The 21,918-nt window shown below is 44.8% G+C and overlaps 1 protein-coding gene across 7 annotated transcripts in view; it reads right to left on the reverse strand.

The window, feature by feature from the left end:
* The window catches only part of PKNOX2 (PBX/knotted 1 homeobox 2), a 440,472-nt gene that overhangs the window by 33,105 nt on the left and 385,449 nt on the right, over window positions 1–21,918 (reverse strand). For all 7 annotated transcript variants that reach the window (XM_081891021.1, XM_081891017.1, XM_081891018.1 and 4 more), the window contains 2 exons: window positions 7,245–7,374; window positions 3,561–3,658 (listed from right to left, as the gene is read on the reverse strand). In XM_081891021.1, the coding sequence (XP_081747147.1) occupies window positions 3,561–3,658; window positions 7,245–7,374 (228 nt within the window). The remainder of the gene's footprint in view (window positions 1–3,560; window positions 3,659–7,244; window positions 7,375–21,918) is intronic.

Consider the following 21,918-nt stretch of genomic DNA (forward strand, 5'->3'; position numbering starts at 1 on the left):
CAAGCCTCTGCTTAAAGACCTCCAAAGAAGGAGACCTCACCACACTCCTTGGCAGCAAATTCCACTGTCGAACAGCTCTTGCTGTCAGGAGGTTCTTCCTAATGTTTAGGTGGAATCTTCTTTCTTGTAGTTTGGATCCATTGCTCCGTGTCCGCTTCTCTGGAGCAGCAGAAAACAACCTTTCTCCCTCCTCTATGTGACATCCTTTTATATATTTGAACATGGCTATCATATCACCCCTTAACCTCCTCTTCTCCAGGCTAAACATGCCCAGCTCCCTTAGCCGTTCCTCATAAGGCATCGTTTCCAGGCCTTTGATAGATAGATAGATAGATAGATAGATTCTTTATTGTCATTACACAAGTGCAACATTGCACAAGTGCAACGAAATTGGATGCCATCCCTTAAAAGACAACAAAAGCAAAACAACAACAACAACCAAACAAACCACATTTCAGCCACACCCACACCCACACCCATCAAACTCCCAGGTCACACTATCGAGTTACAGCATTCAAAAAGGCCACAGCTCTTGGATAGAAACTATTTTTCAGTCTATTTGTCCTTGACTTGATGTTTCTATATCTCCTGCCAGAAGGCAGTAGTGCAAACAGACTGTATCCCGGGTGAGATGAATCCTGCAGGATGTTGTTTGCTTTCCTAAGACAACGGGAACCGTACAGTTCTTCCAAAGATGGGAGAGGATGACCAATAATCCTTTGGGCTGTGGTTATGACCTTCTGGAGCACCTTCCTCTCCCTAGCTGTACAACTGGAGAACCAAGCACAAATACAGTATGTGAGAATGCTCTCTATGGAGCCTCGGTAGAAGGACACCAGCAGTCTCTCACTCAGATTGTTCTTCAAAAGTCTGAGGAAATAAATTCTCTGCTGGGCCTTCTTCACCAGAGCAGTGGTATTTGCGCTCCAAGTCATGCCCTGATCGATAGTCACTCCCAAAAACCTGAATTCCGCCACCCTCTCCACCCGTTCCCCGTTGATATACAAGGGCTGAATGTCCGCCTTTTTTTCCCTGTAATCCACCACCAATTCCTTGGTCTTAGCCGTATTAAGAGCCAGATTGTTCTCTCCACACCAAACAGAGCCGCTCCACCTCGTCCCGATAGGCGGACTCATCCCCTCCTGAAATGAGCCCCACCACCGTAGTGTCATCAGCAAACTTGATGATTTTGTTGCTGGAATAGATGGCTGTACAGTCATATGTATAGAGAGTATAGAGCAGGGGACTCAACACACAACCCTGTGGTGAGCCGGTGTTAAGGCTAAGGGCTTTGGACATATGTGACCCTACTCTAACCCTCTGAGAACGTTCTGACAAAAAATCCAAAACCCAGAGACAGGTGGAGTTGGAGAGTCCAATCGCCTCTAGCTTGGACACCAGTCTATGGGGGAGGATAGTGTTAAAAGCAGAGCTAAAATCCACAAACAGCAGCCTCACATAACTCCCCGGCTGCTCCAGATGGGACAGAGCAGCATGGAGAGTGGTGGTGATAGCGTCTTCCGTGGATCTATTTGCCCTGTATGCAAACTGGTAGTTGTCAAAAGTTGATGGAAGACAGGAAATAATGTGACGGCGCACCAGTTTCTCAAAACACTTCATGATGATTGGAGTCAGTGCAACTGGTCTGTAGTCATTCAAACTACTGATTGTGGGTTTTTTAGGCAGAGGAACAATAGTTGACGACTTCAGGCAGGGTGGGACAATAGACTGGTGTAAGGACTTGTTGAAGATCTTAGTAAAGACCCTCGCCAGCTGATCCGCACAGCCCTTCAACACCTTTCCAGTGATGCCATCAGGTCCAGCAGCCTTCCTCGGATTCACCATCCTCAATACCTGTCTCACCTCGTGCTCCTCTACAGTGAATGAGGGGCCCCTATGGGCTGGTGGCTGTAATACCGGCGTCTCAGGTGGCTCCTTCTCGAAGCGAGCAAAGAAGAGGTTAAGCTCCTCCGCCAGCAAAGGGTCACCGTCGACAGCACCAAGGTTAGGTTTGTAGTTGGTAATATGCTGAATCCCCTGCCACATCTGTCTTGTGTTGTTGCTCCTTAAATTATCCTCAATCCTCTGCCTATAATCCAGTTTTGCCCGTCGAATACCCCTCTTCAAGTTTGCTCTTGCCACACTGTAAAGCTGCACCTCGCCCGACCTGAAAGCCCTGTTCCTTTCCCGCAACAGGCACTGGACCTCTCTATTCATCCAGGGTTTCTGATTGGGGTAAATCCGGATGGATTTATTTACTGTGACAGTGTCTGTGCAGTGATTGATATAGCACAGAACTGCCGCCGTGTGCTCCTCCAGGTCTGAACGATCGAAAATATCCCAATTGGTTCTCTCAAAACAGTCCTGCAGCTGGTGAATAGCACCTTCAGGCCAGATTTTAACAGTCCTTGATATTGTGGGAGCCCGTTTCCTGAGTGGGATATATGCTGGTACCAGGAACAGAGACATATGGTCGGACTGGCCCAAATGTGGCAGCTGTAAAGCCCTATAGCCGTGATTTACATTCGAATAAACTTTATCCAGTGTCTTGTCCCCTCTTGTGGGACATTTCACATGCTGATAGAGCGTTGGGAGCACTGTTTTAAGTTCAACATGGTTGAAGTCTCCCGCAATGATGTGCACAGCTTCAGGATACTTGTCTTGCTGGCTGCTGATAAGGCTCTGCAGGCATCCCAAAGCCAAGTTGGCATTGGCATCTGGTGGCACGTACACACCAGTTAGCATAACAGCTGTGAACTCCCTAGGGAGATAGGCTGGTCTACATTTAACTGCCACATATTCCAAATCCGGTGAACAGTGACTGCCCACAGTCTTAGAATTATTGGACCAGCATTTGTTCACATATACACACAGCCCCCCTCCTTTGGTTTTTCCGAAGTCCATGCCTCGGTCATGACGATGTACCGCACAGCCTTCCAACTGAATAGCTATGTCTTTGACCATTTTGGTTGCCCTCCTCTGGACACGTTCCAGTTTTTCAGTGTCCTTCTTGAACTGTGGTGCCCAGAACTGGACACAGTACTCCAGGTGAGGTCTGACCAGAGCAGAATACAGTGGCACTATTACTTCCCTTGATCTAGATGCTATACTCCTATTGATGCAGCCCAGAATTGCATTGGCTTTTTTAGCTGCCGCGTCACACTGTTGGCTCATGTCAAGTTTGTGGTCAACTCCCATGGTGGCATTAGAGAAACGGCTTGGCCAGTGGTTTGTACACTTCTCCCATTATCACCTTGGGGTGGAACTACAGGTCATGTTAAAGCACAGCGTTCTTGCTTCCCTTCCATAATGGGTACTTACAATCTATGCTTTGAAGGCAGATGAGGCTACCACCTTGCTAAAGCTATGCAGACCTGGGCCTAGCCAAGGTAGGTTAAAAAAGTAAAGGGCCCCTGGAGGATTAAAGGTAAGGTAAAGGGATCCCTGACCATTAGGTCCAGTCATGATTGACTCTGGGGTTGCGGTGCTCATCTCACTTTATTGGCCGAGGGAGCCGGCGTACAGCTTCTGGGTCAGTTCTCTTAGGCGGTTGGTCTTACCTGCGCGTTCTGGATCTGAATGGCTCCCTGTGGGATTGCTTGGGTTACCACCTGGCCCTGAGACGTTACCATAGTTACAGGCTGGTAAAGGGCTCCACCTGGCAAAGAGACAGGATTTCACAGCAGAATTTTAGGAAGACAGCTGAAATCTATCGGCAGAACAGAAAAAAGAAGAAGTTTCAACCAGCCTCATGCATTTGAATCGAAAGTTCAGTGGGGGAAACCTGTATCGGAAGGGATCCCCACAGCCATCTTCACCTGAAAGATCCCATAGGCTGTCCAGTGGTCTTAGAAATCAGGACCAGCCAAAACATAACGGATCTAAATCCCTTATTTGGATTTAGTATATTTCCAGAGAGACATGAGAAAAAATGAACAGAATTATGCCCACCCCGCTAAAGCCACAAGACTTTTCTTGCAGGATCCCCCATAAGAAGGCATTTGGAGGGTAAAGACAAATGTCACAGGCAACATTTTTTTTGTTTGGTCTTTTTAGCAAACCAGTAAGAATTTGCACCTCAGTGGACACAGAAGGATTTAGGATTTAGCCTTGATGGAGAAATTGACTGAACAAATACAGGCATTTGATGGACAAACACAATCAGACTCATATATTGATTGACAGATGCTTTACACTTATTTCTTATACGAACAATATTTTGGTATAGCATTTCTCAAATCAGCCTGTTGTTTGTTTGTTTGTTGTTGTTTTGTTCATTCTATGACAATCTGTCTTAATAGATGGCAGTGCCCAGTTTAGCTTATTGCATTTTCTGGTCTTCTTTGGAACTAAGAAACTTTATTTTGTCTGATTTACTTATGTTCTTTCTTAGAATTTTTTTTAAAGACAGTTTAAGGATGAAGATAGACATAAAGGCTTTAAGGCAGGAATGGGAAACCAGAGACCCTCCATATGGTATTGATCTCCAGTTTGGATCATGATCAATGGTTAGGGATGATGTGTACTGTAGTCAAACAACATCTGGAGGGCCACAGGTTTCCTGGCCCAGGTGAAGATGAAGGGAGATGTATCATTCTAAGGCTGCAGTCCACACACACACACACTAACTGAGCTCTGATGAACTCAGTGGAACTAACTTCTCAGCAGACATGCATAGGATTGCACTGCTAGTGTGGTGAAAGTAATATGAACACATATGCACTGCAGTCTAAGCCAGTGTGGTGTTGTGGTAAGCTTGTTGGACTAGGGTCTGGGAGCGTTCTGCCCGGACACTGAGGTCCAGCACTGAGGGTCTTCTGGCAGTTCCCTCCCTGCAAGAAGCCAAGTTACAGGGAACCAGGCAGAGGGCCTTCTTGGTAGTGGCACCTGCCCTGTGGAATGCCCTCCCATCAGATGTCAAAGAGACTTTTAGAAAACATCAGATGTCAAAGAGACTTTTAGAAAACATCTGAAGTGTTTAAGGAAGCTTTTAATGTTGAATAGATTATTGTATTTTAATATTCTGTTGGAAGCTGCTCAGAGTGGCTGGGGAAACCCAGCTAGATGGGCGGGGTATAAATAATAAATTATTATTATGATTATTAAATAATTTCCAGGACATTTAAACTGATTCATCTGAATTTGGCTTCATTTTGATAGGAACGGAGAAGAAAGTGGCAACACTTTTAGACGGGGAAGGGAGACTCTGCAAACCCCCAGAGTCCAAGCTCTGGTGCAAAGGAAGCTGTCATGTCAAGTGAGACCATCAGTGTGCCTATTGCTTGTCTATCTTGACTTGCAGAAGCTTTCCAGGATTTCAGGCAGGGGTCTCAACCAGCCCTACCTGGAGATGCCAGGGATTGAACCGTAGAACTTCTGCATGCAGAGGAGATGCTCTGCCACCAAACTAGGTGTGATGGGATGAGATGGGACTGGGAAGAATAATCTGCTGCAGATACAGGAATGCTGTGACATTTCAGCAGGAAGAGAGAGTGTGTGTAAGTCTGATTTGGTCTCAATTACAAAGCAAAAGGCCTGATCCCGATCCACCATTTTCATGCCGGGAAGGAATATAGCAAGAATCGAAAGTGAGGCCCCTGTGTCACTTTCCTGACAAGAGAATGCTGCTTGAATAACAATTGCGCATGAGTTCCTAGCCCTATTCAGATGGCAATTCAGGTAAAGTCAATGTGTGGACAAGGGAGGGGGAAGCACAAACAGAGCCTGCACAGGGTCTATCCATGTGCAAACTGGATTCTCTCTGCAATCTGTACTCTCTCTTATTGTAGGGAAATAGCACACGGAGGGGCCAGTGGGAATAATCCCATCCAACACGTTGACTTGATTTGAATCAGAGCCATTTCCAGGCCCTGGAATGCTGCCTGATACCTATCAGGCCATAGGGGCATGGTGACACTTCTTAACTGGTTTCCAAATTCTGGGGTCACTGAGATGGAGAGGGGCAAGGCAGCAGGGAGTCTGGTATGGTATGGGCGCAGTGGCAGAGCCAAACCACCATTCCTGCCACTGCACCTCCACTGCACCAACCTCCTAAACCCTCCCTCCCTTGGTAATTGGCAAGGACTCCGGGACTGGGAAGCCATTTTAAACTTCCCACAGTCCCACAAAGTACCTTAGTGTTGCTTTAGGGTGCTGTGGGAAAAATTTAAATAGTGGGGTGGGAGGAGAGGGGGGAGAGCAGGCACAGCTCCACAAGGATGCCAGCCACCGACAGTGGGCAGGGTCTGGTTTGCCACCGCAAGACATCCTACCTGTTTGCTCACTTCACTCATCATAACACTTGGGTGCATATGGAATTCAGGGGTTTCATAGAGGCATGGTTCTAACAGACATGCCGACATCCTCAAGAAACAGTGCAAGGAGACCAGACGAGACCATTTTCTGGGAATCTTTACTAGGACTCTTGGTCCATCTAGCTCACTACTGTCTACACTGACTGGCAGTAGGCCTCTGGTGTTTTGGGCAGGGAGTACCTCTCCGCCCTGTATGGAACAGCCAGGCATTGAACCTGGGACGTTCTGCATGCAAAGCAGATGCTCTACCACTGAGCTGTGGCCCTCCACTGACAGACAGAAAGTAGTAGTAGTAATTTATTTATACACCATCTGGCTGGGTTTCTCCAGTCACTCTGGGCAGCTCCCAATAGAATATTAAAAACATGATAAAACATCAAACATTAAAAACTTCCCTAAACAGGGCTGCCTTCAGATGTCTTCCAAAAGTCAGATAGTTGTTTATTTCCTTGACATCTGATGGGAGGGTTTTCCACAGGGCGGGCACCATTACTGAGGAGGCCCTCTGTCTGGTTCCCTGTAGCTTGGCTTCTTGCAGTGATGGAACCACCAGAAGGCCCTCGGCACTGGACCTCAGTGTCTGGGATGAATGTTGGGGGTGGAGACGCTCCTTCGGGTAAACGGGCTGTTCAAAACCCCTTGAAATATTACAAAGAAGCCCAACAATGCACATGTCGAGTGATTTGTGTGTTAGAAGTTCTGTATTTATGTGAGAGAGATATCAGAGTGGGTCTGTGGGCGAATGGCGGTGGCTTTTAAGAGGGGAATGGAGAGTGCAATGAGAGGTGTGTTCTTTTTACACAGCCAGTTTCCCCAGGTTTTCCTCACGATTATGCACAATTCAGAGCTAACTATCTGAGGGAGTTTAAAAATACCAAGCATGCAAAAGACGCGACTAACATGGTCAGACGTACGCTCCACGCCTCCCACCTGACACAACTTGTGAGTTGACTGTTGTCATGGAGATGTTCCCCTGCTGCAGTGCTGATGCGGGCACCACGATTCCTTGGGGGTTGCCGGATACTGCAGTCATTGAGTTAGGAGAATTCTGCAGCATATCCTAGAGACAGACAGAGAGATGGAAAAAGAGGAACTTAAAACACACGGTGCCCATCACAGGCTTCTGCTGCACTTCCAACTCTGAAGACATCACAGAACTCTGCGGATGAGAATGAAGACGACGTCTGTCCCACAAACAGCTGCATTATAGATGTCATGTATAATCTGGGTGCAGCCTGGTTGGCGTTGACCGTGACAGGGTCTTCTTGGTGGTGACTCCCCATTTGCAGAATGCTCTCCCTGCTAGGTGTATCTATCTACCCTCTTTTTAAAATTCAGGGGGATTTTTTTTAAAAAAAAATTCCGGTTCACCCAGGCATTTGATGGCTGAAATATACTGATTCTGGCAACCTTGAAGTCATTAGCTGTGAGGGTACATGATTTAAGTTTAAACATTTTGAAATGCTATTAGTGTTTTTAGATGTTCTTAAATGATTTAAATACGTTTTTCATTTCATTTTAAACTGCATTGTTTTGTTCTTGTGTAGTTTGCCCGTGTGTTACTTTAGGGAAAAAAGCAAGCTAGAAATGTAATAAATAACTATTGTTTATTTACTTACCTTTGTTTGCCACTTACTAAAAAAAAAAAAGCATCAAAGCGGCTTACAATTTTTTAAAAGTACAAATAGCAAATTAAAATACACCAAAAGATAAAAAACCAAAAGTGCTCATCCTGCCATAACATACAAAGGACACATCCAACTAAAAGATGAACACCAATTGTGAGCAAAATGCATGGAGATCTGCTGTGCAAGTGGAAATTCTTGCACTAACAGTAGCCACTAAACTTGATGGCTCTAAAGAGGATTAGATAAATTCACGGAGGGAATCTTCCGCCATCCTTCACCTTCACAGATGGATGCAGAAATGCTTCTGAAAATCAGTTGCTGGCAGCCATAGGAGGGGAAAGGGCTCTTGTGAGTTTTGCATGGGCATCTGTGAGACCAGGATACTGGACTAGCTGGGTCACTGGCCTGATCCAGTAGTCTCTTAGGTTTACATAATGGGTGGAGAACTTTTTTGTTCTGGCTCTGTGGCTCTAATGCAGGGGTCAGCAAACTTTTCAGCAGGAGGCCAGTCCACTGTCCCTCAGACCTTGTGGGGGGGCCGGACTATATTTTGGAAATAAAATAAAAATGAACGAGTTCCTATGCCCCACAAATAACCCAGAGATGCATTTTAAATAAAAGGACACATTCTGCTCATGTAAAAACACGCTGATTCATGGACCATCCATGAGCAAAATGCATGGGTAAATAAAAATGTTTTCACCTGGCACCTAAATATTGACAATGCCAGGCTCATCTCTCTGGGGAAAGCATTCCACAGGCAAGGAGCCACCACCAAGAAGGCCCGGCCATGCATTGACACCCTCCACAGCCCTCCTGGAGGGGACACACAAATAAGAGCCTCAGATGATGAACACAGGGTCTGGGTAGGTTCATGTAGGGGCAGTCAAAAACATCTGGAGAGTACCAGGTTGGAGTAGGACTGCAGGAAGGTCTGTAATGGTTCCAGAAATCTGTAGAAATGTCCCCTGTTGATGGGGGCACAGTGATGGTTTGCATGCACATAACTCTGTGGCAGAACAAATGCTTTGCTTGCATAAGGTCCCAAGTTCAACCCTCATCATCTCCAGTAAAAAAAAAAAAGCATTTCAGAACATAGCCATCCCAATTAGTCAAATCTCTGCCCTAGCAACCAGGGGCAACCATAGCAACCGGGGGCAACCAATGGGATGTTGTGGCCATCCAAACGGTCCCGCCCCACCCCAGGGAGGCAGTTTATGGTGATCTCACCACAACACATGCCCTCCATGATGGAGGACACGATTTACCCCATCATGGGTCATACGGTAACTCTCTCCTTTCCCCCCTTGCTGCCCCCTTTTACTTCACCCCGAATTTCTTCCTTGGGTGATCATCTCCTTTTGCCTCATGCTTGCAGAGCCACCTCCACAAAGTTGCCTTATTTCCATTTTTATCCCTCTGAATCAAGCAGCTCCAGCAGCAAACTCATGGAAAATAACAACCTATTGAATGAATGTGTTGCAACACATTTGTCCTTCCATTTACTGAAACAGTAAATCTGTTGTGTTTGGAGGGCCAAGCATCTCTTGTAGTTTTAAGAGCTTAGTTAAAGATGCTAGAAGTGAACAAGGTCAAATGATAATCACGAATCCAGATGCTACATTTACTATTTTGAGAGAGGAGTTAAGAAAGAGAGAGTAGAGAAATGTGCACTGAAAAGGAATCTACGGTACAGGAGGCAGTTTCAGTTTAATTCCTTGAACCTAACTCCTTTTCACGCCATTAGGGGTTCCTAATTTGTGGGGAGTGAAGATTCTAATCTGAATTAGCAACCCTGAGTCGCTGAACTATGAAAAATGGTAGCTATTCCAGATTAATTAATAAGGGATAAAATATTACTGCCTTATCTACATTCCCCTAAATAGTACTTGTCCTCCATTAGGTCTTGCTGACTCCCACACTAGTTTTAAGCTGATGCAAGTCTCCAAGGTCAGGCCTGGAAACTTAAACGGAGGGCTTGCGTTTTATTTTATCACTTTCTTCCTCCAAGGAGCTCTTCCTCTTCCACAATTTATCCTCACAACAATCCTGTGAGGGAGCTTAGGCTGACAGACGGCGATTGACCCAAAGTCATTCAGCAAACTTCATGTCCTAGCAGAGATTTGAATCTGGATTTTCCAGATTCGTAGTCCAACATACTGTACTGGCTCTCACATTCTGCATCGAGGCAACCCAAATTCTGTAATGTACCGTATTTTTCGCTCTAACATGCACCCGACCATAACAAACACGTAGTTTTTAGAGGAGGAAAATCCGTAGGTATGCCACCCGTAGGCATTCCCTCCATAACACGCACAGACATTTCCCCTTACTTTTTAGGAGGAAAAAAGTGAGTGTTATGGTGCAAAAAATACGGTACATAACTTATGTAAATTAGGGTCACTTGAATATATTTACATAGTGTACTTTGTTCTGCTTTTGCGAGCGATAGAAAGGAACTATGAAGAATACCCACATTTTGGCCCTAATGGTCAGAAGACCCATTCTGGCTTTTGAAATTTAATCAGGTATTGCCTATACGTTTTCAAGTCTATTTCTGCAGTTTTAAGGTCTAGCCACTTTCTTTCTTTCTTTCTTTCTTTCTTTCTTTCTTTCTTTCTTTCTTTCTTTCTTTCTTTCTTTCTTTCTTTCTTTCTTTCTTTCTTTAACAACCCTAATATTTTCCTGAGGCTGAACAATGTGCAACAGTACCAATTTCTGTGCTTGAATGCGACCATGGAAAGCTCATGACCGATTGCAGACTGGGGTTTATACCACCTGCTGACTAAGCCATATGGATTTCCTTGCTAAGATCTTCAGCAGAAGCCCTGCTCTGGGTGCCATTGCCTTCAGAACTGAGATGCAGTGAGGCCGGTGGCTTCTGGGGACAGGGCCTTCTCTGTGGTGGCTACCAGAGTTTAGAACATGCTTGTTTGGCCCCTACAGTGTTAACTTCAAGGCACTGATTAAAGTCTTCCTCCTTTATTTGCCCAAGCTTCTGGGAGTGTTTTCTGTGCATAACTTAGCAGTTGTGGCTTATTTTGCAATGGATCGCTTTTGTTTTTATTGCCAGCAGCTGCAAGTTTAATAGTTTTATGACAAATCAGCATTAAAACCCTCTAATCCCTCCCACCCTTCTTCCCGACTCAGTCACCGTTCTCCCTTTCCTGTCCTTGCTCCCGCCCTCTGCTTATCACACTATTTTATACAGACTAACAAAAATAACAGAGGTATGGCATCTGGGCCAAAGTCTAGGATTCTGCACCTCAGTGTCAAATCAGGGGGTAACATATGACACAGGCAATGTCAAACAGGTCTAACATAAAAAATCAAGGTTGGCAGGTGACCCATTGATGTTGATGCTGGTTGTTGCTAGAGGTGGACGACGCTGTCAATTTCATTTTCTCTTTCCTTTCTCATTTTTCCAGGCTTAAATCCACATTTCAGCAATTTCAGCAATTTGAGTTTCTTTTTTAATCCTCATGAAAATTTGACAGCACGTTACTGTGAATTTCTCCCAATAAACACATTTTTAAATGCAATTTTGAGCAATGTATTTCTGCAAGCAATTTTCCCAACAGAAATCATTTTTGTTTGTTATTTTCACGAAGGGATGCGTTTTAAAATTTGCCTACAACAAAATACACTTTCCCAAAAGGAAATGTGTTTACTATCAGGGCAGCAGAAGCAAACACCATTTTATTCCAGTAGTCATAATGCTTTAAGTGAGTTTTTAAAACATGAAAATGCTCATTCTCCGACAGGCTAATAACCAAAGTACAGCCAAGTGTCTCATGTTACCCTCAGGCAACAGAACCTCCCTTTCACCCCTAAATTTGTTTTTGGGGTAACCCCAGTCCTCTGGATAAGATGTGGGGAGGGCTCAGGGCGCATGTGGGAAAGGGGGGAAGTTCTGTTGTGCAAACATAAATTATTGTGTGTGATGGGCAGGAGGGGAGATCTGCTGTGCAAGTGGAAATTCTTGCACTAACAGTAGCCACTAAACTTGATGGCTCTCAAGAGGATTAGATAAATTCACGGAGGGAATCTTCCGCCATCCTTCACCTTCACAGATGGAGGCAGAAATGCTTCTGAAAATCAGTTGCTGGCAGCCATAGGAGGGGAAAGGGCTCTTGTGAGTTTTGCATGGGCATCTGTGAGACCAGGATACTGGACTAGCTGGGTCTCTGGCCTGATCCAACAGGCTCTTAGGTTTACATAATGGGTGGAGAACTTTTTTGTTCTGGCTTTGTGGCTCTAACGCAGGGGTCAGCAAACTTTTTCAGCAGGAGGCCGGTCCACTGTCCCTCAGACCTTGTGGGGGGGCCGGACTATATTTTGGAAATAAAATAAAAATGAACGAATTCCTATGCCCCACAAATAACCCAGAGATGCATTTTAAATAAAAGCACACATTCTGCTCATGTAAAAACACGCTGATTCATGGACCATCCGTGGGCCGGATTTAGAAGGCGATTGGGCCGGATCCGGGCCCCGGGCCTTATAGTTTGCCTACCTACGCTAACTTATCAGGAATGCAGACAGAGTTTTAAATAATGAAAGAGAAATGTTAATTGTATGCCTCACAACTGATGTAGTACACAAGGCAGTCTAAAGCCACCCCACTTCCGTGTAAGCTCAGGGTCTAAAATTACTTTACTGCACAAAGGAAGGATGAGAAAGAAAGAAAGAAAGAAAGAAAGAAAGAAAGAAAGAAAGAAAGAAAGAAAGAAAGAAAGAAAGAAAGGCAAGAGAAGGAAGAGGCAAAAAAGGCTCCACTGCATGACATAGGATGAGATTGGCTTTTGGCTTTCATTCAAAGCTGCCTCAGAGACTTATGTTGGTTGGGAAGTCAGGATATAAATGCTTGGAAGAGAGAGAGAAGAAAGTTTGCCCTCCAGGAAACCAAAGCCATTACACGTTTACTGAAAGGGCGACTTTTGTGGCACATTGTTGCTTAAAGAAAAACACCCTTCTTATTCCTCTGACTTCCACTGTGTCCCCACAATATGGCACTCGTGACTCAGCTTTGAGGCTTGTTTCGTCCATTGTGCAAGCCATCTGCTCCTTTTGGCTGCCACCGGCCTTGCCGGCGAGATGTGCCTCTTGCCGAGGCAAGCTAAATATACAGCGAGAAATTCTCCTCCGTGAGCTGGCGGCACTATTGGTATACAGCTTGCAGCGTTGGGAAAGCCCCAAAGCAAATGATGCAGAATAGAATTATTCAATTATTAAAGAAGACATTCTTGTCATTGTTTGGGATAAGAGGTCACCATTCAATTAACACTTTTTTTGTCGCTGATTAAATATTTGCCTTATCTGAGTAAACCCATACGGCGTGGCATTACTTTCTCAACGTCATTGCTTGGCGCACAAGTAAACAAGCATCAAGCACACAGAAAAAAGAAAAAAAAGCCACCACACGCACACACCCAGGAAAGTCTGAGCAAACAACCAGCACAAACACATTGGGGGCAGATTTTTAATTTATTTTTTTCCTCTGAACTTTCCATGCATTTTTCTTTTTTCTTTTTTTACAGTGCTGAGATCCCGAAGAAGACATTTATTTCAGCCTGGCTCGCTATTCCAGACCCCAGGAATGTTTTGCTGGTTCATCTCAGGGCCACTTGGCCCAATCCAGACCCTGCAGTTGAAAATAGGGACTTGCTTGTAATTGTGACTCTCTATTTACTGATACCTGCGGGCATCAGTGCAGCCACTAGTACAACCTATAGCACCTGATAAAGTAAATATCGCCTCATAAACCCTCAATACACCAGAGACTGTTAGCTCTTCCTGCTCAGTTCTTGTTTGCACTGTCTCAGCCTCTCCTACACTGAAGCCATTATGCCGCACACGACGGCAACCATTTTGAGATGTGCAGCGCCCCCATGGCAGCCATTTTGTGACTGGCACCCACAGCACTCTCAAATCCCCAAATGTGCTCACCCCCCAAAAATATTGACAACCCTTGTTCTAGCACAATGAACTGAATATTGTATCGGTTATTTAAATAGAGTCATACCTCATGTTATGTTTGCTTCAGGTTACATCCTGCGGTGACCCACAATTACTGGAAAGGGTTACTTCCAGGGTTCTCTGCTCACGCATGCGCAGAAGCGCAAAATGGCGTCATGTGCAGAAGTGGCAAATCGCAACCTGCACTTGCGCAGACGCGCCACTGCAGGTTGCACTCTTTTCATGTTGTGAACAGGCCTCTGGAATGGACCCCATTCGCAACCAGAGGTACCACTGTAGTCTATGGTCTTAATGATTTTCCTAAAAAAGGCTTATCGGGCACACGAGTCATGAAGCTAGACAATAACTATTTTGTCTTACTCACAAATGGTATAGCAACTGGAAATGCCTAATTCTATCAGTTCGCTGCCACGTCTTTCCCCGAAGCCTCACCAAGTAATTTTATGGAATGACAACTAATGCTTTCCCTGAAATGTGACCCAGGCATTTTATGAACTTCTCATTCTATAACAGTAGAACTGTAGAACGGGCTTTATCATCTTTAGTTCGTAATATTGTATTTTATTCTACCCCACCAGTAATCCCCCCAAAAGACAATAGCAATGTTGTGGTACATACACAGAAGACACTGGGTTCAATCCACACCATGTCTCGGTTGCACTGGGAGAGACTCCTGTCTGGCACCCTGGAGAGCTGCTGCTGATTAGTGTTGGAAATACTGTGTTAGATGAACCAATGGTCTGACTCAGTCCAAAAAAACCCAGCTTCCTATTTTTGTTGCAATGTGGTTTATAAACAAACAAACCAATAAATTTGGCAATGAGCTTCCTTCTGATGCTGCTGTTGTGGCAAACCAATTTTGAATGCAGAAATTGCCATAGAGGGACTTATAAATAAACTTGACTGTGTTCAACTGTTAAAATTCCCATTCTCATACCAACGCCTGAGCCGTTTATTTCATATTGCTGAAGGATCTATTTATGGAAATATTTATAGGCCACAATATCATTTAAAAAGTTTAAAGTGGTTTACAATCTGATACCTACTCTGCTCTTTACTTTCACTTTGCAGCTGTGTTCACACCCAGATCATATACGTTGCTTCCCCTCAAGAAACATGGGAACTATAGTTGACCCCCACATAGCTGCAATTCCCAGAACCCATAACAAACTACAGTTCACAGGATTCTTGCAGGGAAGCCATGTCTGCTAAATGTACTTTAAAAGTATAGGGTAGATGGCACCTAATGAACTTTGAAGAAGCTCTTATATTTTTTGTCAGAGATCCACACTTTTGAAGAATCATTTTGGAGGAAGGAAGCCCTTCTCAGTCTGAGGGCCACATTCCATTCTGGGCAACTTTCCAGGGGCCACATGCCAGAGAAGGGCAAAGCCAGAGGCAAAAGAGGCAGAGAAATGAATGGGGATTACATCTTTGTACAGGAAGCTATTTTCTTTACTCTCACCCCCCCCTCTATCCAGGCAAGTAAGAAGCATGATCAGAGTTCAAGGACAAATTCCAGCCAGGCAAAAACATTCAAAGCACAGTTGGTGAGGAGTGTGGCTTAAGAAGGGGTGTGTCCTGGGGAGAGCCCCAGGACCCAGAAAGAGTGGTCTGATGGGGTACACTGGCCACCTGGGTTTGAGGGTCCCCATCCCTAGGAAGATTATTTATTTGTTTATATCCAGGGCTTTCCCCCCAGCCAGGACTCAGTTCCAGCACCACTCGGGGGGGGCACCATTGCCATTATAAGAGAACAAGGGAGGCATTCATGGGGAGTCCCAGCACCTCTTTCCCCAGAAAAATAGCACTGTTAAAACCCACCTTTCCCGCAGACCAGGACTCAAGATTGGCAGTGGTGTATAAAATGGGGGCAAGCTGATTTTTTTCTGGTACACTTCTCTGCTCTTGCTGAGTTCCTCATTTAGGAACCCCATATAAGCTCCCAAGGAACTCCAGTGTTCCCTAGGGTGCAATTTATAAACACAGGGGGTTGATTAACACTGAGCCAAACCATTGTTCCATCTAACTCAGCATCTACACATGTCAGCCACAAACTGGTGCTCTCCAGATCTTTTGGACTTCACCTTCCATCACCACTAAAAATTGGCCATGATGGCTGGGGAGCTGTAGACAAAAACATCTGGAGGACTCCAGGTTGGAAGAATCATAGCATGAGAAGAGTCTGCTGGATCAGGCCCATCTAGTCCAGCATCCTGTTCCCACGGTGGCCAACTGGATGCCTGTGGGAAACTAGCAAGCAGGATTTGAACACAGTACCCTCCCCTCCTGTGGTTTCCAGCAACATTTAGAAAAATTGCAGCCTCCATCAAATTATCCAGTACTCTTTTACAGTCATAGTTTAACTTCGCGGTATGTGAAGAAGTCCTTTTTGAATCTCCCAACCTTGGCACTGGTGGCATCACCCCAGGGTTTTCCAGACTGCCAGGGATGGGACCTGGGATGTTTGGCATGCAGAGCATGTGGCCTAACACTCAGAATGTAGGAGGCCTTCCTCATCAACCTTTTTAACAGACGCTGGGGTTTTTAACAGACCTGGGACATTCTGCATGCGAAGCAGGTGCACTCTCACTGAACCATGGCCCTTCCTCTGTTTGAAAACCAGTACCATAGATGCATCACAGCAAGGTCTACATCAGAGGCACTGTAAAACAAAGCCCTGTGTATTCCCAAAGTGCTCTGTTGCAGTTGTATTTCTGCGCAGCTGGAGTTTCCCTGCTGCCTTCCCCTCCTTTTCTTCTTGGCACTGCTCTAAAGGCCAGTCAGGTGTTTGCCCCATGTTCCTCTCAACAGTTAAAAATATACCTCACCAGTTGTCGTGGGAGAGATGGGAGGCAGAGTGCCTGAATGTTCGTGGGCAAGCAGTCACATGCAGACATGTGTGCTAGGAAAAAAAAAATTGGTGCATCTATTTTCTTCCACTCAGGGATTTTAACTTCCAGAGGTCCTGAGGAAGGAAAGGCTCGACCCTGACAAGAACCTCAGCAACTCACAGTAACAATGGTTTAGCAAGACTTCCCCCACAAATGAAAAATGGCGCACAGTCATAAAATTCACACAGAAACATATCATTGATTACTTCAACTCGCTTGTGGGAACAACTCAGAGGCCGTGAAAGTAGGAGGTTAACAACAGGAAGATTTAAAGGAACTATTGAAAATGACTATGAAAAGCAGTAGAGATATGAGATGATCAGAGTCCCCCTCCCGAACTTGAAGCATGGGAAGTCCCAATAAAAAAATTATAATTTGGCAGAATATTTGGATTATTTGATATGTATATGTATAATTTGGAATATTTGATTGGATTGCTAAAATGGAAAACTTAATAAAAATGATTTAATAAAAAAAGAAAAGAAAAAAACGGTGCACAATTGAGGCAGGGGTTTATAAGGGACAGCAAGCAGTAAACAGGGACCACCTCTTCTAAACTGATCTCCGTTTGGTGATATAACAGCATGTGACTGGAAGGAAAGGAAAGGTTGTTTTAGACAGGGGCAAATGATTCTTCTCCTGCTTCCCACAGGAAGCTGGCATCCAGCTGTGAAGGCTTGTGCAGTCTCTGGTTCTGAAATGGATTCTTTCAGTCTGGTGGAGAAGGGCTAGCATGAGTGAGTGCATGGAAGCAATATATCTAATTCCCTAAAAAGGCTCGCTAGTAAAATGTTCAGGACTGGGAAATCCAGGAAGCTACTAGATGACCTTAGACAAGCCTCTCGCTCTCAGTCTATTTGCAGCATGGGAACAATATTTGTCTACCTTACTGGATCGTTGTAAGAATTACAGTCAGATAATGTATGTGGAGTGCTCTGGGCTCCCCAGGGCACTTTATAAATAATATTTATTATAGATTTCAGACTGAAGATTGTGGCTCTGCACTTGTAAACTTGACATGAAATTTCTCCCAGCCCTTCCAAAATGCACATCTTTTCAACAAAATTTATTTAGGCGTTGTGCTTACACAAACCAATATGCTGTACTCTTGCAAATAACGTGCATTCACACAAAATTTCAGACCTTTTGCACCGCACTGGATTAAAATTCAATCACCTATTTTCTTATGCTAATTTAGATATTGAATGCCAAACTGTCGCCATTCTTCTGATCAAACACAACAATATACTATATATAGATATAAACATGTATAAGCATAGATTATACCAATTCAGAACTGTAATGGGAATTGGGGTTGCTCGTGCGTAAGTTGCCTCTACTCTTGGCAAAGTTGCCTGGTTAAACCTTTCCCTGGCTGCATAGCCCTTACTCCGCGGCTGTGTCAGTCACTGGCAGAATCCGTCAGTGGGCGTTTCCTGAACTTCTTCCAGCATAAAAGTTCTTTGACGCCAAGTCTCCGCCTAGCCTCCCTGCGTGGAAGTCTTCTGCGTAGGGTGGGCATGGGCGGTGGAGGACCTGTGCTCTCCCCGCTAGTTTCTGTGGAAGAGTCCTGGAGACATCTCTCTGAAGCCGTCCCCTGCTCCCCTTTCTTCCTGGTGTCACGCTGAATTCCTTCCTCAGTGGATGAGTTCCCTCTCTCCCTGCTGGGTCCTTCTCCGGCATCGCTGGAGAGCTTTACCTCCACTCCTGGCTCCGATGGCAGTTCCCTGACAAGAACCTTTGTCCAGTACTGACTACAGGCTATCCAGGATTTCTTAAAGGAAATATTTCCCAGTCCTATCTGGTGATGCTAGAGATTGGAACCTGGGACCTTCTGCTACTGCCGTTCCCTGAAATATGATGCACAAAATGCACCATATGCAGATTTTAAACAACAAAAACACCCCCCCCCCACCATGAGGCAGTGCAACTGTGAGAAAAGTATGCATACAAAATACTATCAAGACTTCAGTGAGGATGAGAAATTGATACTACGGAATGAACTAATGTGCAGCTACAGTCCTCTGAAATTTAAACTACAGATTCAGTTTTTCATGGAATTCAAGTGCTGAAGATGGAGACTCACAACTGCAAAACGACATTTCCACAACTGCGTTTTTACGTTTGCCCATCCTAAACCGAGACCTGCAATATAACATCTGTACAATACCGAAAGTAAGTTGTTTCCCTTATTTGGGTGAAAGTGACGCCCAAATTCAGAGTCCAATGTGAACGCACGTACAGAGTGAATTTAAAATTCTGTGAATGAACACACTAGACAAACATGCTTATTTAAATTTTAATGGAAATCAAACATAACAAGGCTGGAATCCCAGCCTTGAATGCTCTTGTGAAGTCCCAGTGTTTCCTATAGGGAAGGATTAACCCAAGTGTGTGCCTGTGTGAGGAAGAATCAGATGTGTATTGCATATATTACACCCATATTTTGCTTTTTCAATAATGAGTAGGACTTAGAGATTAGTACAATTCCTTTCTTTCAGTTATTTGAGTAGGCACCGTTAAGTGATGAATTACCTTTGTGTTATATCCAGAGATTCATTTCCTTTAATTCAGGGATGGGGACTCCAGATGTTGCTGACATCCAACTCCCATTAGTCCCAGGTAGCATAACAAATGGTCAAGTCAACCCTGATTTTCCTTGGACAGCAGCGTTCTTTTCTTTTAGGTTGTTACCCCTTTCTGTTCAAGTTTTGCCTGCTCTTATCTATAGCATTTCAAGCTAACATCTGCCCCTTGGGGAAGACAGAAGAGGATCTAACCTAAAGATGCCAGGCTCACATCTCTGTAGATCATGTTTACACAAAGAACTAGAAAGCTAAATGTATTTTAGGCACACCTTACCATTGCTTCAAAATTCCAAATTTTTAAACTTGGTTGCAACATCTCCTAAACCTGAGGCTCTCCCCCACTCCAATGGAAGAGTCAACATTATCGGAACAGGGTACCTGGGCTCATTCTATACACATTGAATGGATGAATAGCTGAGAAAATTCTGCCAGAGTTGGGAGAGGTGAGAGAAGCAACACCTGAAATCCTTCTTTCCCTTAACAGGGATAGGGGACCTGTCACTTCCCAGATGTTGTTGGACAACAGCTCCCTTCATCCCTGACCACTGGCCATGCTGTCTGGGACTGATGGGAGCCCAACAACATCTGGAAGGCCTCAAGTTCCCCATCCCTGTTTTGGAAGTTCTTGCAGCTTCTGGAGCTGGCAAACTGATGCTGTGAGAGCCTGTCGACAACTCTTGTGTAGTCACAGGTAGCTAGCTCTCTATTAGAATGTAATTGATGGACAGCCAAAGAAAACAGAATCATGAGTCAATCAGACCTCCAAGTTCAAGCAGTTTGCATGAGCCGCCTCAATTCATATGATTCCCAACAGATGATAAAACAGCATCCTTTTTTTTGTTTTAAATGCCTGTGTAGCTTCCCCAGTGTGGAATTATTAGAGCTCCCTTCTGCTTTCTCAGTTCCTTGGCATGAGGTTCCCGCTCCAGCTGGGGCTGATAAGCTGACTCCTCCATTCCTCGTAGCATCCTAGTGTGAGGCACAATGAGGTCGGGGAATAAGGGAGGGGAACGATGGCGAGAAAGAGAGCCATGATTTTCTCATGGCTGGCAAATGGGAGGCTGTTGTTAGCCAGGGAGAAGTGCAGCCATTCTCAACCAGGCTATTTCTCTATGTATAGCTTGACTGAGATTTCCCCCAGAAGCAGCAGAAAGGATCTCCCTTTTCTCTACCGTCATCTAGGTTGCATCTCTCAAAATACCAAGGAACAGAGCAATCACGACGATGCAAATCACACCAGATATCGTGTGTCAAAGGTAGGAATGGACCAATCTGTCCATTTGGGTTTCTCAGGTTCTCACTTTTCCAGTCTGAAGTCCAGTTCTCCACATTTCAACATCAGACTGCATTTCTTTTCAAAAGTCCTCATCAGCCTTTCAGTGCAAATTTCTCCTAACATATACCTGCTTGTACGTAATTCTGCACTATATAGTAAAGCAATTTCCCCTAATGTAACACAACTTGGTGAGCTATTTTCACTCATATATGCATACTTCCCCCTAGTATATGCATTTTTGAGCACGTTACTTGGCTGGAGAAGAACTGCATTGCAAACTTTGGAGACAGGCCGATTTCAAAGGATGACTACTGTGTTTCAGTTTGTCTGTTGTTTTGCAAATTGCAATTTGGGTAGGTTCACCTTTAAATGAAAACCGAATAAAATCTCTCCGCTTCTAGTCAAAGGTAAGAGAAACAGAGAGAGAGGTGGAAGCAGCACCCGAAATTCCTGGCCCCGATCAGTAATGCAGACTATGCTTAAATGCTTCATTCCAGTGTTGTAATATTAGATCCTTTGGGACCTAATATCTTGCATGTGACAGAGTAGAGGCAGCCCAATTCTAGCGTCGCAGGGGGGAGACAAGAGCCCCAGCACCCTGGAGCCAGAATTGAGCATGGGGTTTAATATTCATCTTTTTTCTCTCTCCCAGAGACGACTTATTCCTCTCTCTCTCTGTAACACGAATCTGAGTAATTAACAACTTGAGAAAAACATTAGCAAGCTGCCTTCAACAAAGCTGGCAGCAGAGTGGAATTTTTAGCCTGCTGTATCATTTTCCAGTGGGGAGCAACCTCACCATGAGCACAGATGATGACTCTTCTATTTCAAGCTGCTGGGATTAATTCTGAACCATGACGAATTTCACACTCTCACTTGCTCTCTCCCGTTCGTTCTCTCTCTCTCTCTCTCTCTCTCTCTCTCTCTCTCTCTCTCTCTCTCTCTCTCTCTCTCTCTCTCAGAAAACGCATACTTAATGCCAAGTTGCTGTGGAAAAATCCCTGACCGGAGTTTTCCAGTGTTCCTACCCAACTCCTGCGAGATGCAGCCCTTTTCCGGAGCCCCCTAAACACAGTTTAGTCGGCGAGTTTAGCCGAAATCGACCCCTTTGGCTTTAAAGGAAAACCCAAGTGCATCACATTTATGAATAACCTGTACTTTGCTGATTTTGTGCAACCTGTCCCCTTTGCACCGACACTGCTGACACCTACTTCATGCTCCCCGCCCCCCCACTGCCTT

Source organism: Podarcis melisellensis (genome assembly GCF_964234715.1).
Source record: "Podarcis melisellensis genome assembly, chromosome: 15".
Taxonomy (NCBI): domain Eukaryota; kingdom Metazoa; phylum Chordata; class Lepidosauria; order Squamata; family Lacertidae; genus Podarcis; species Podarcis melisellensis.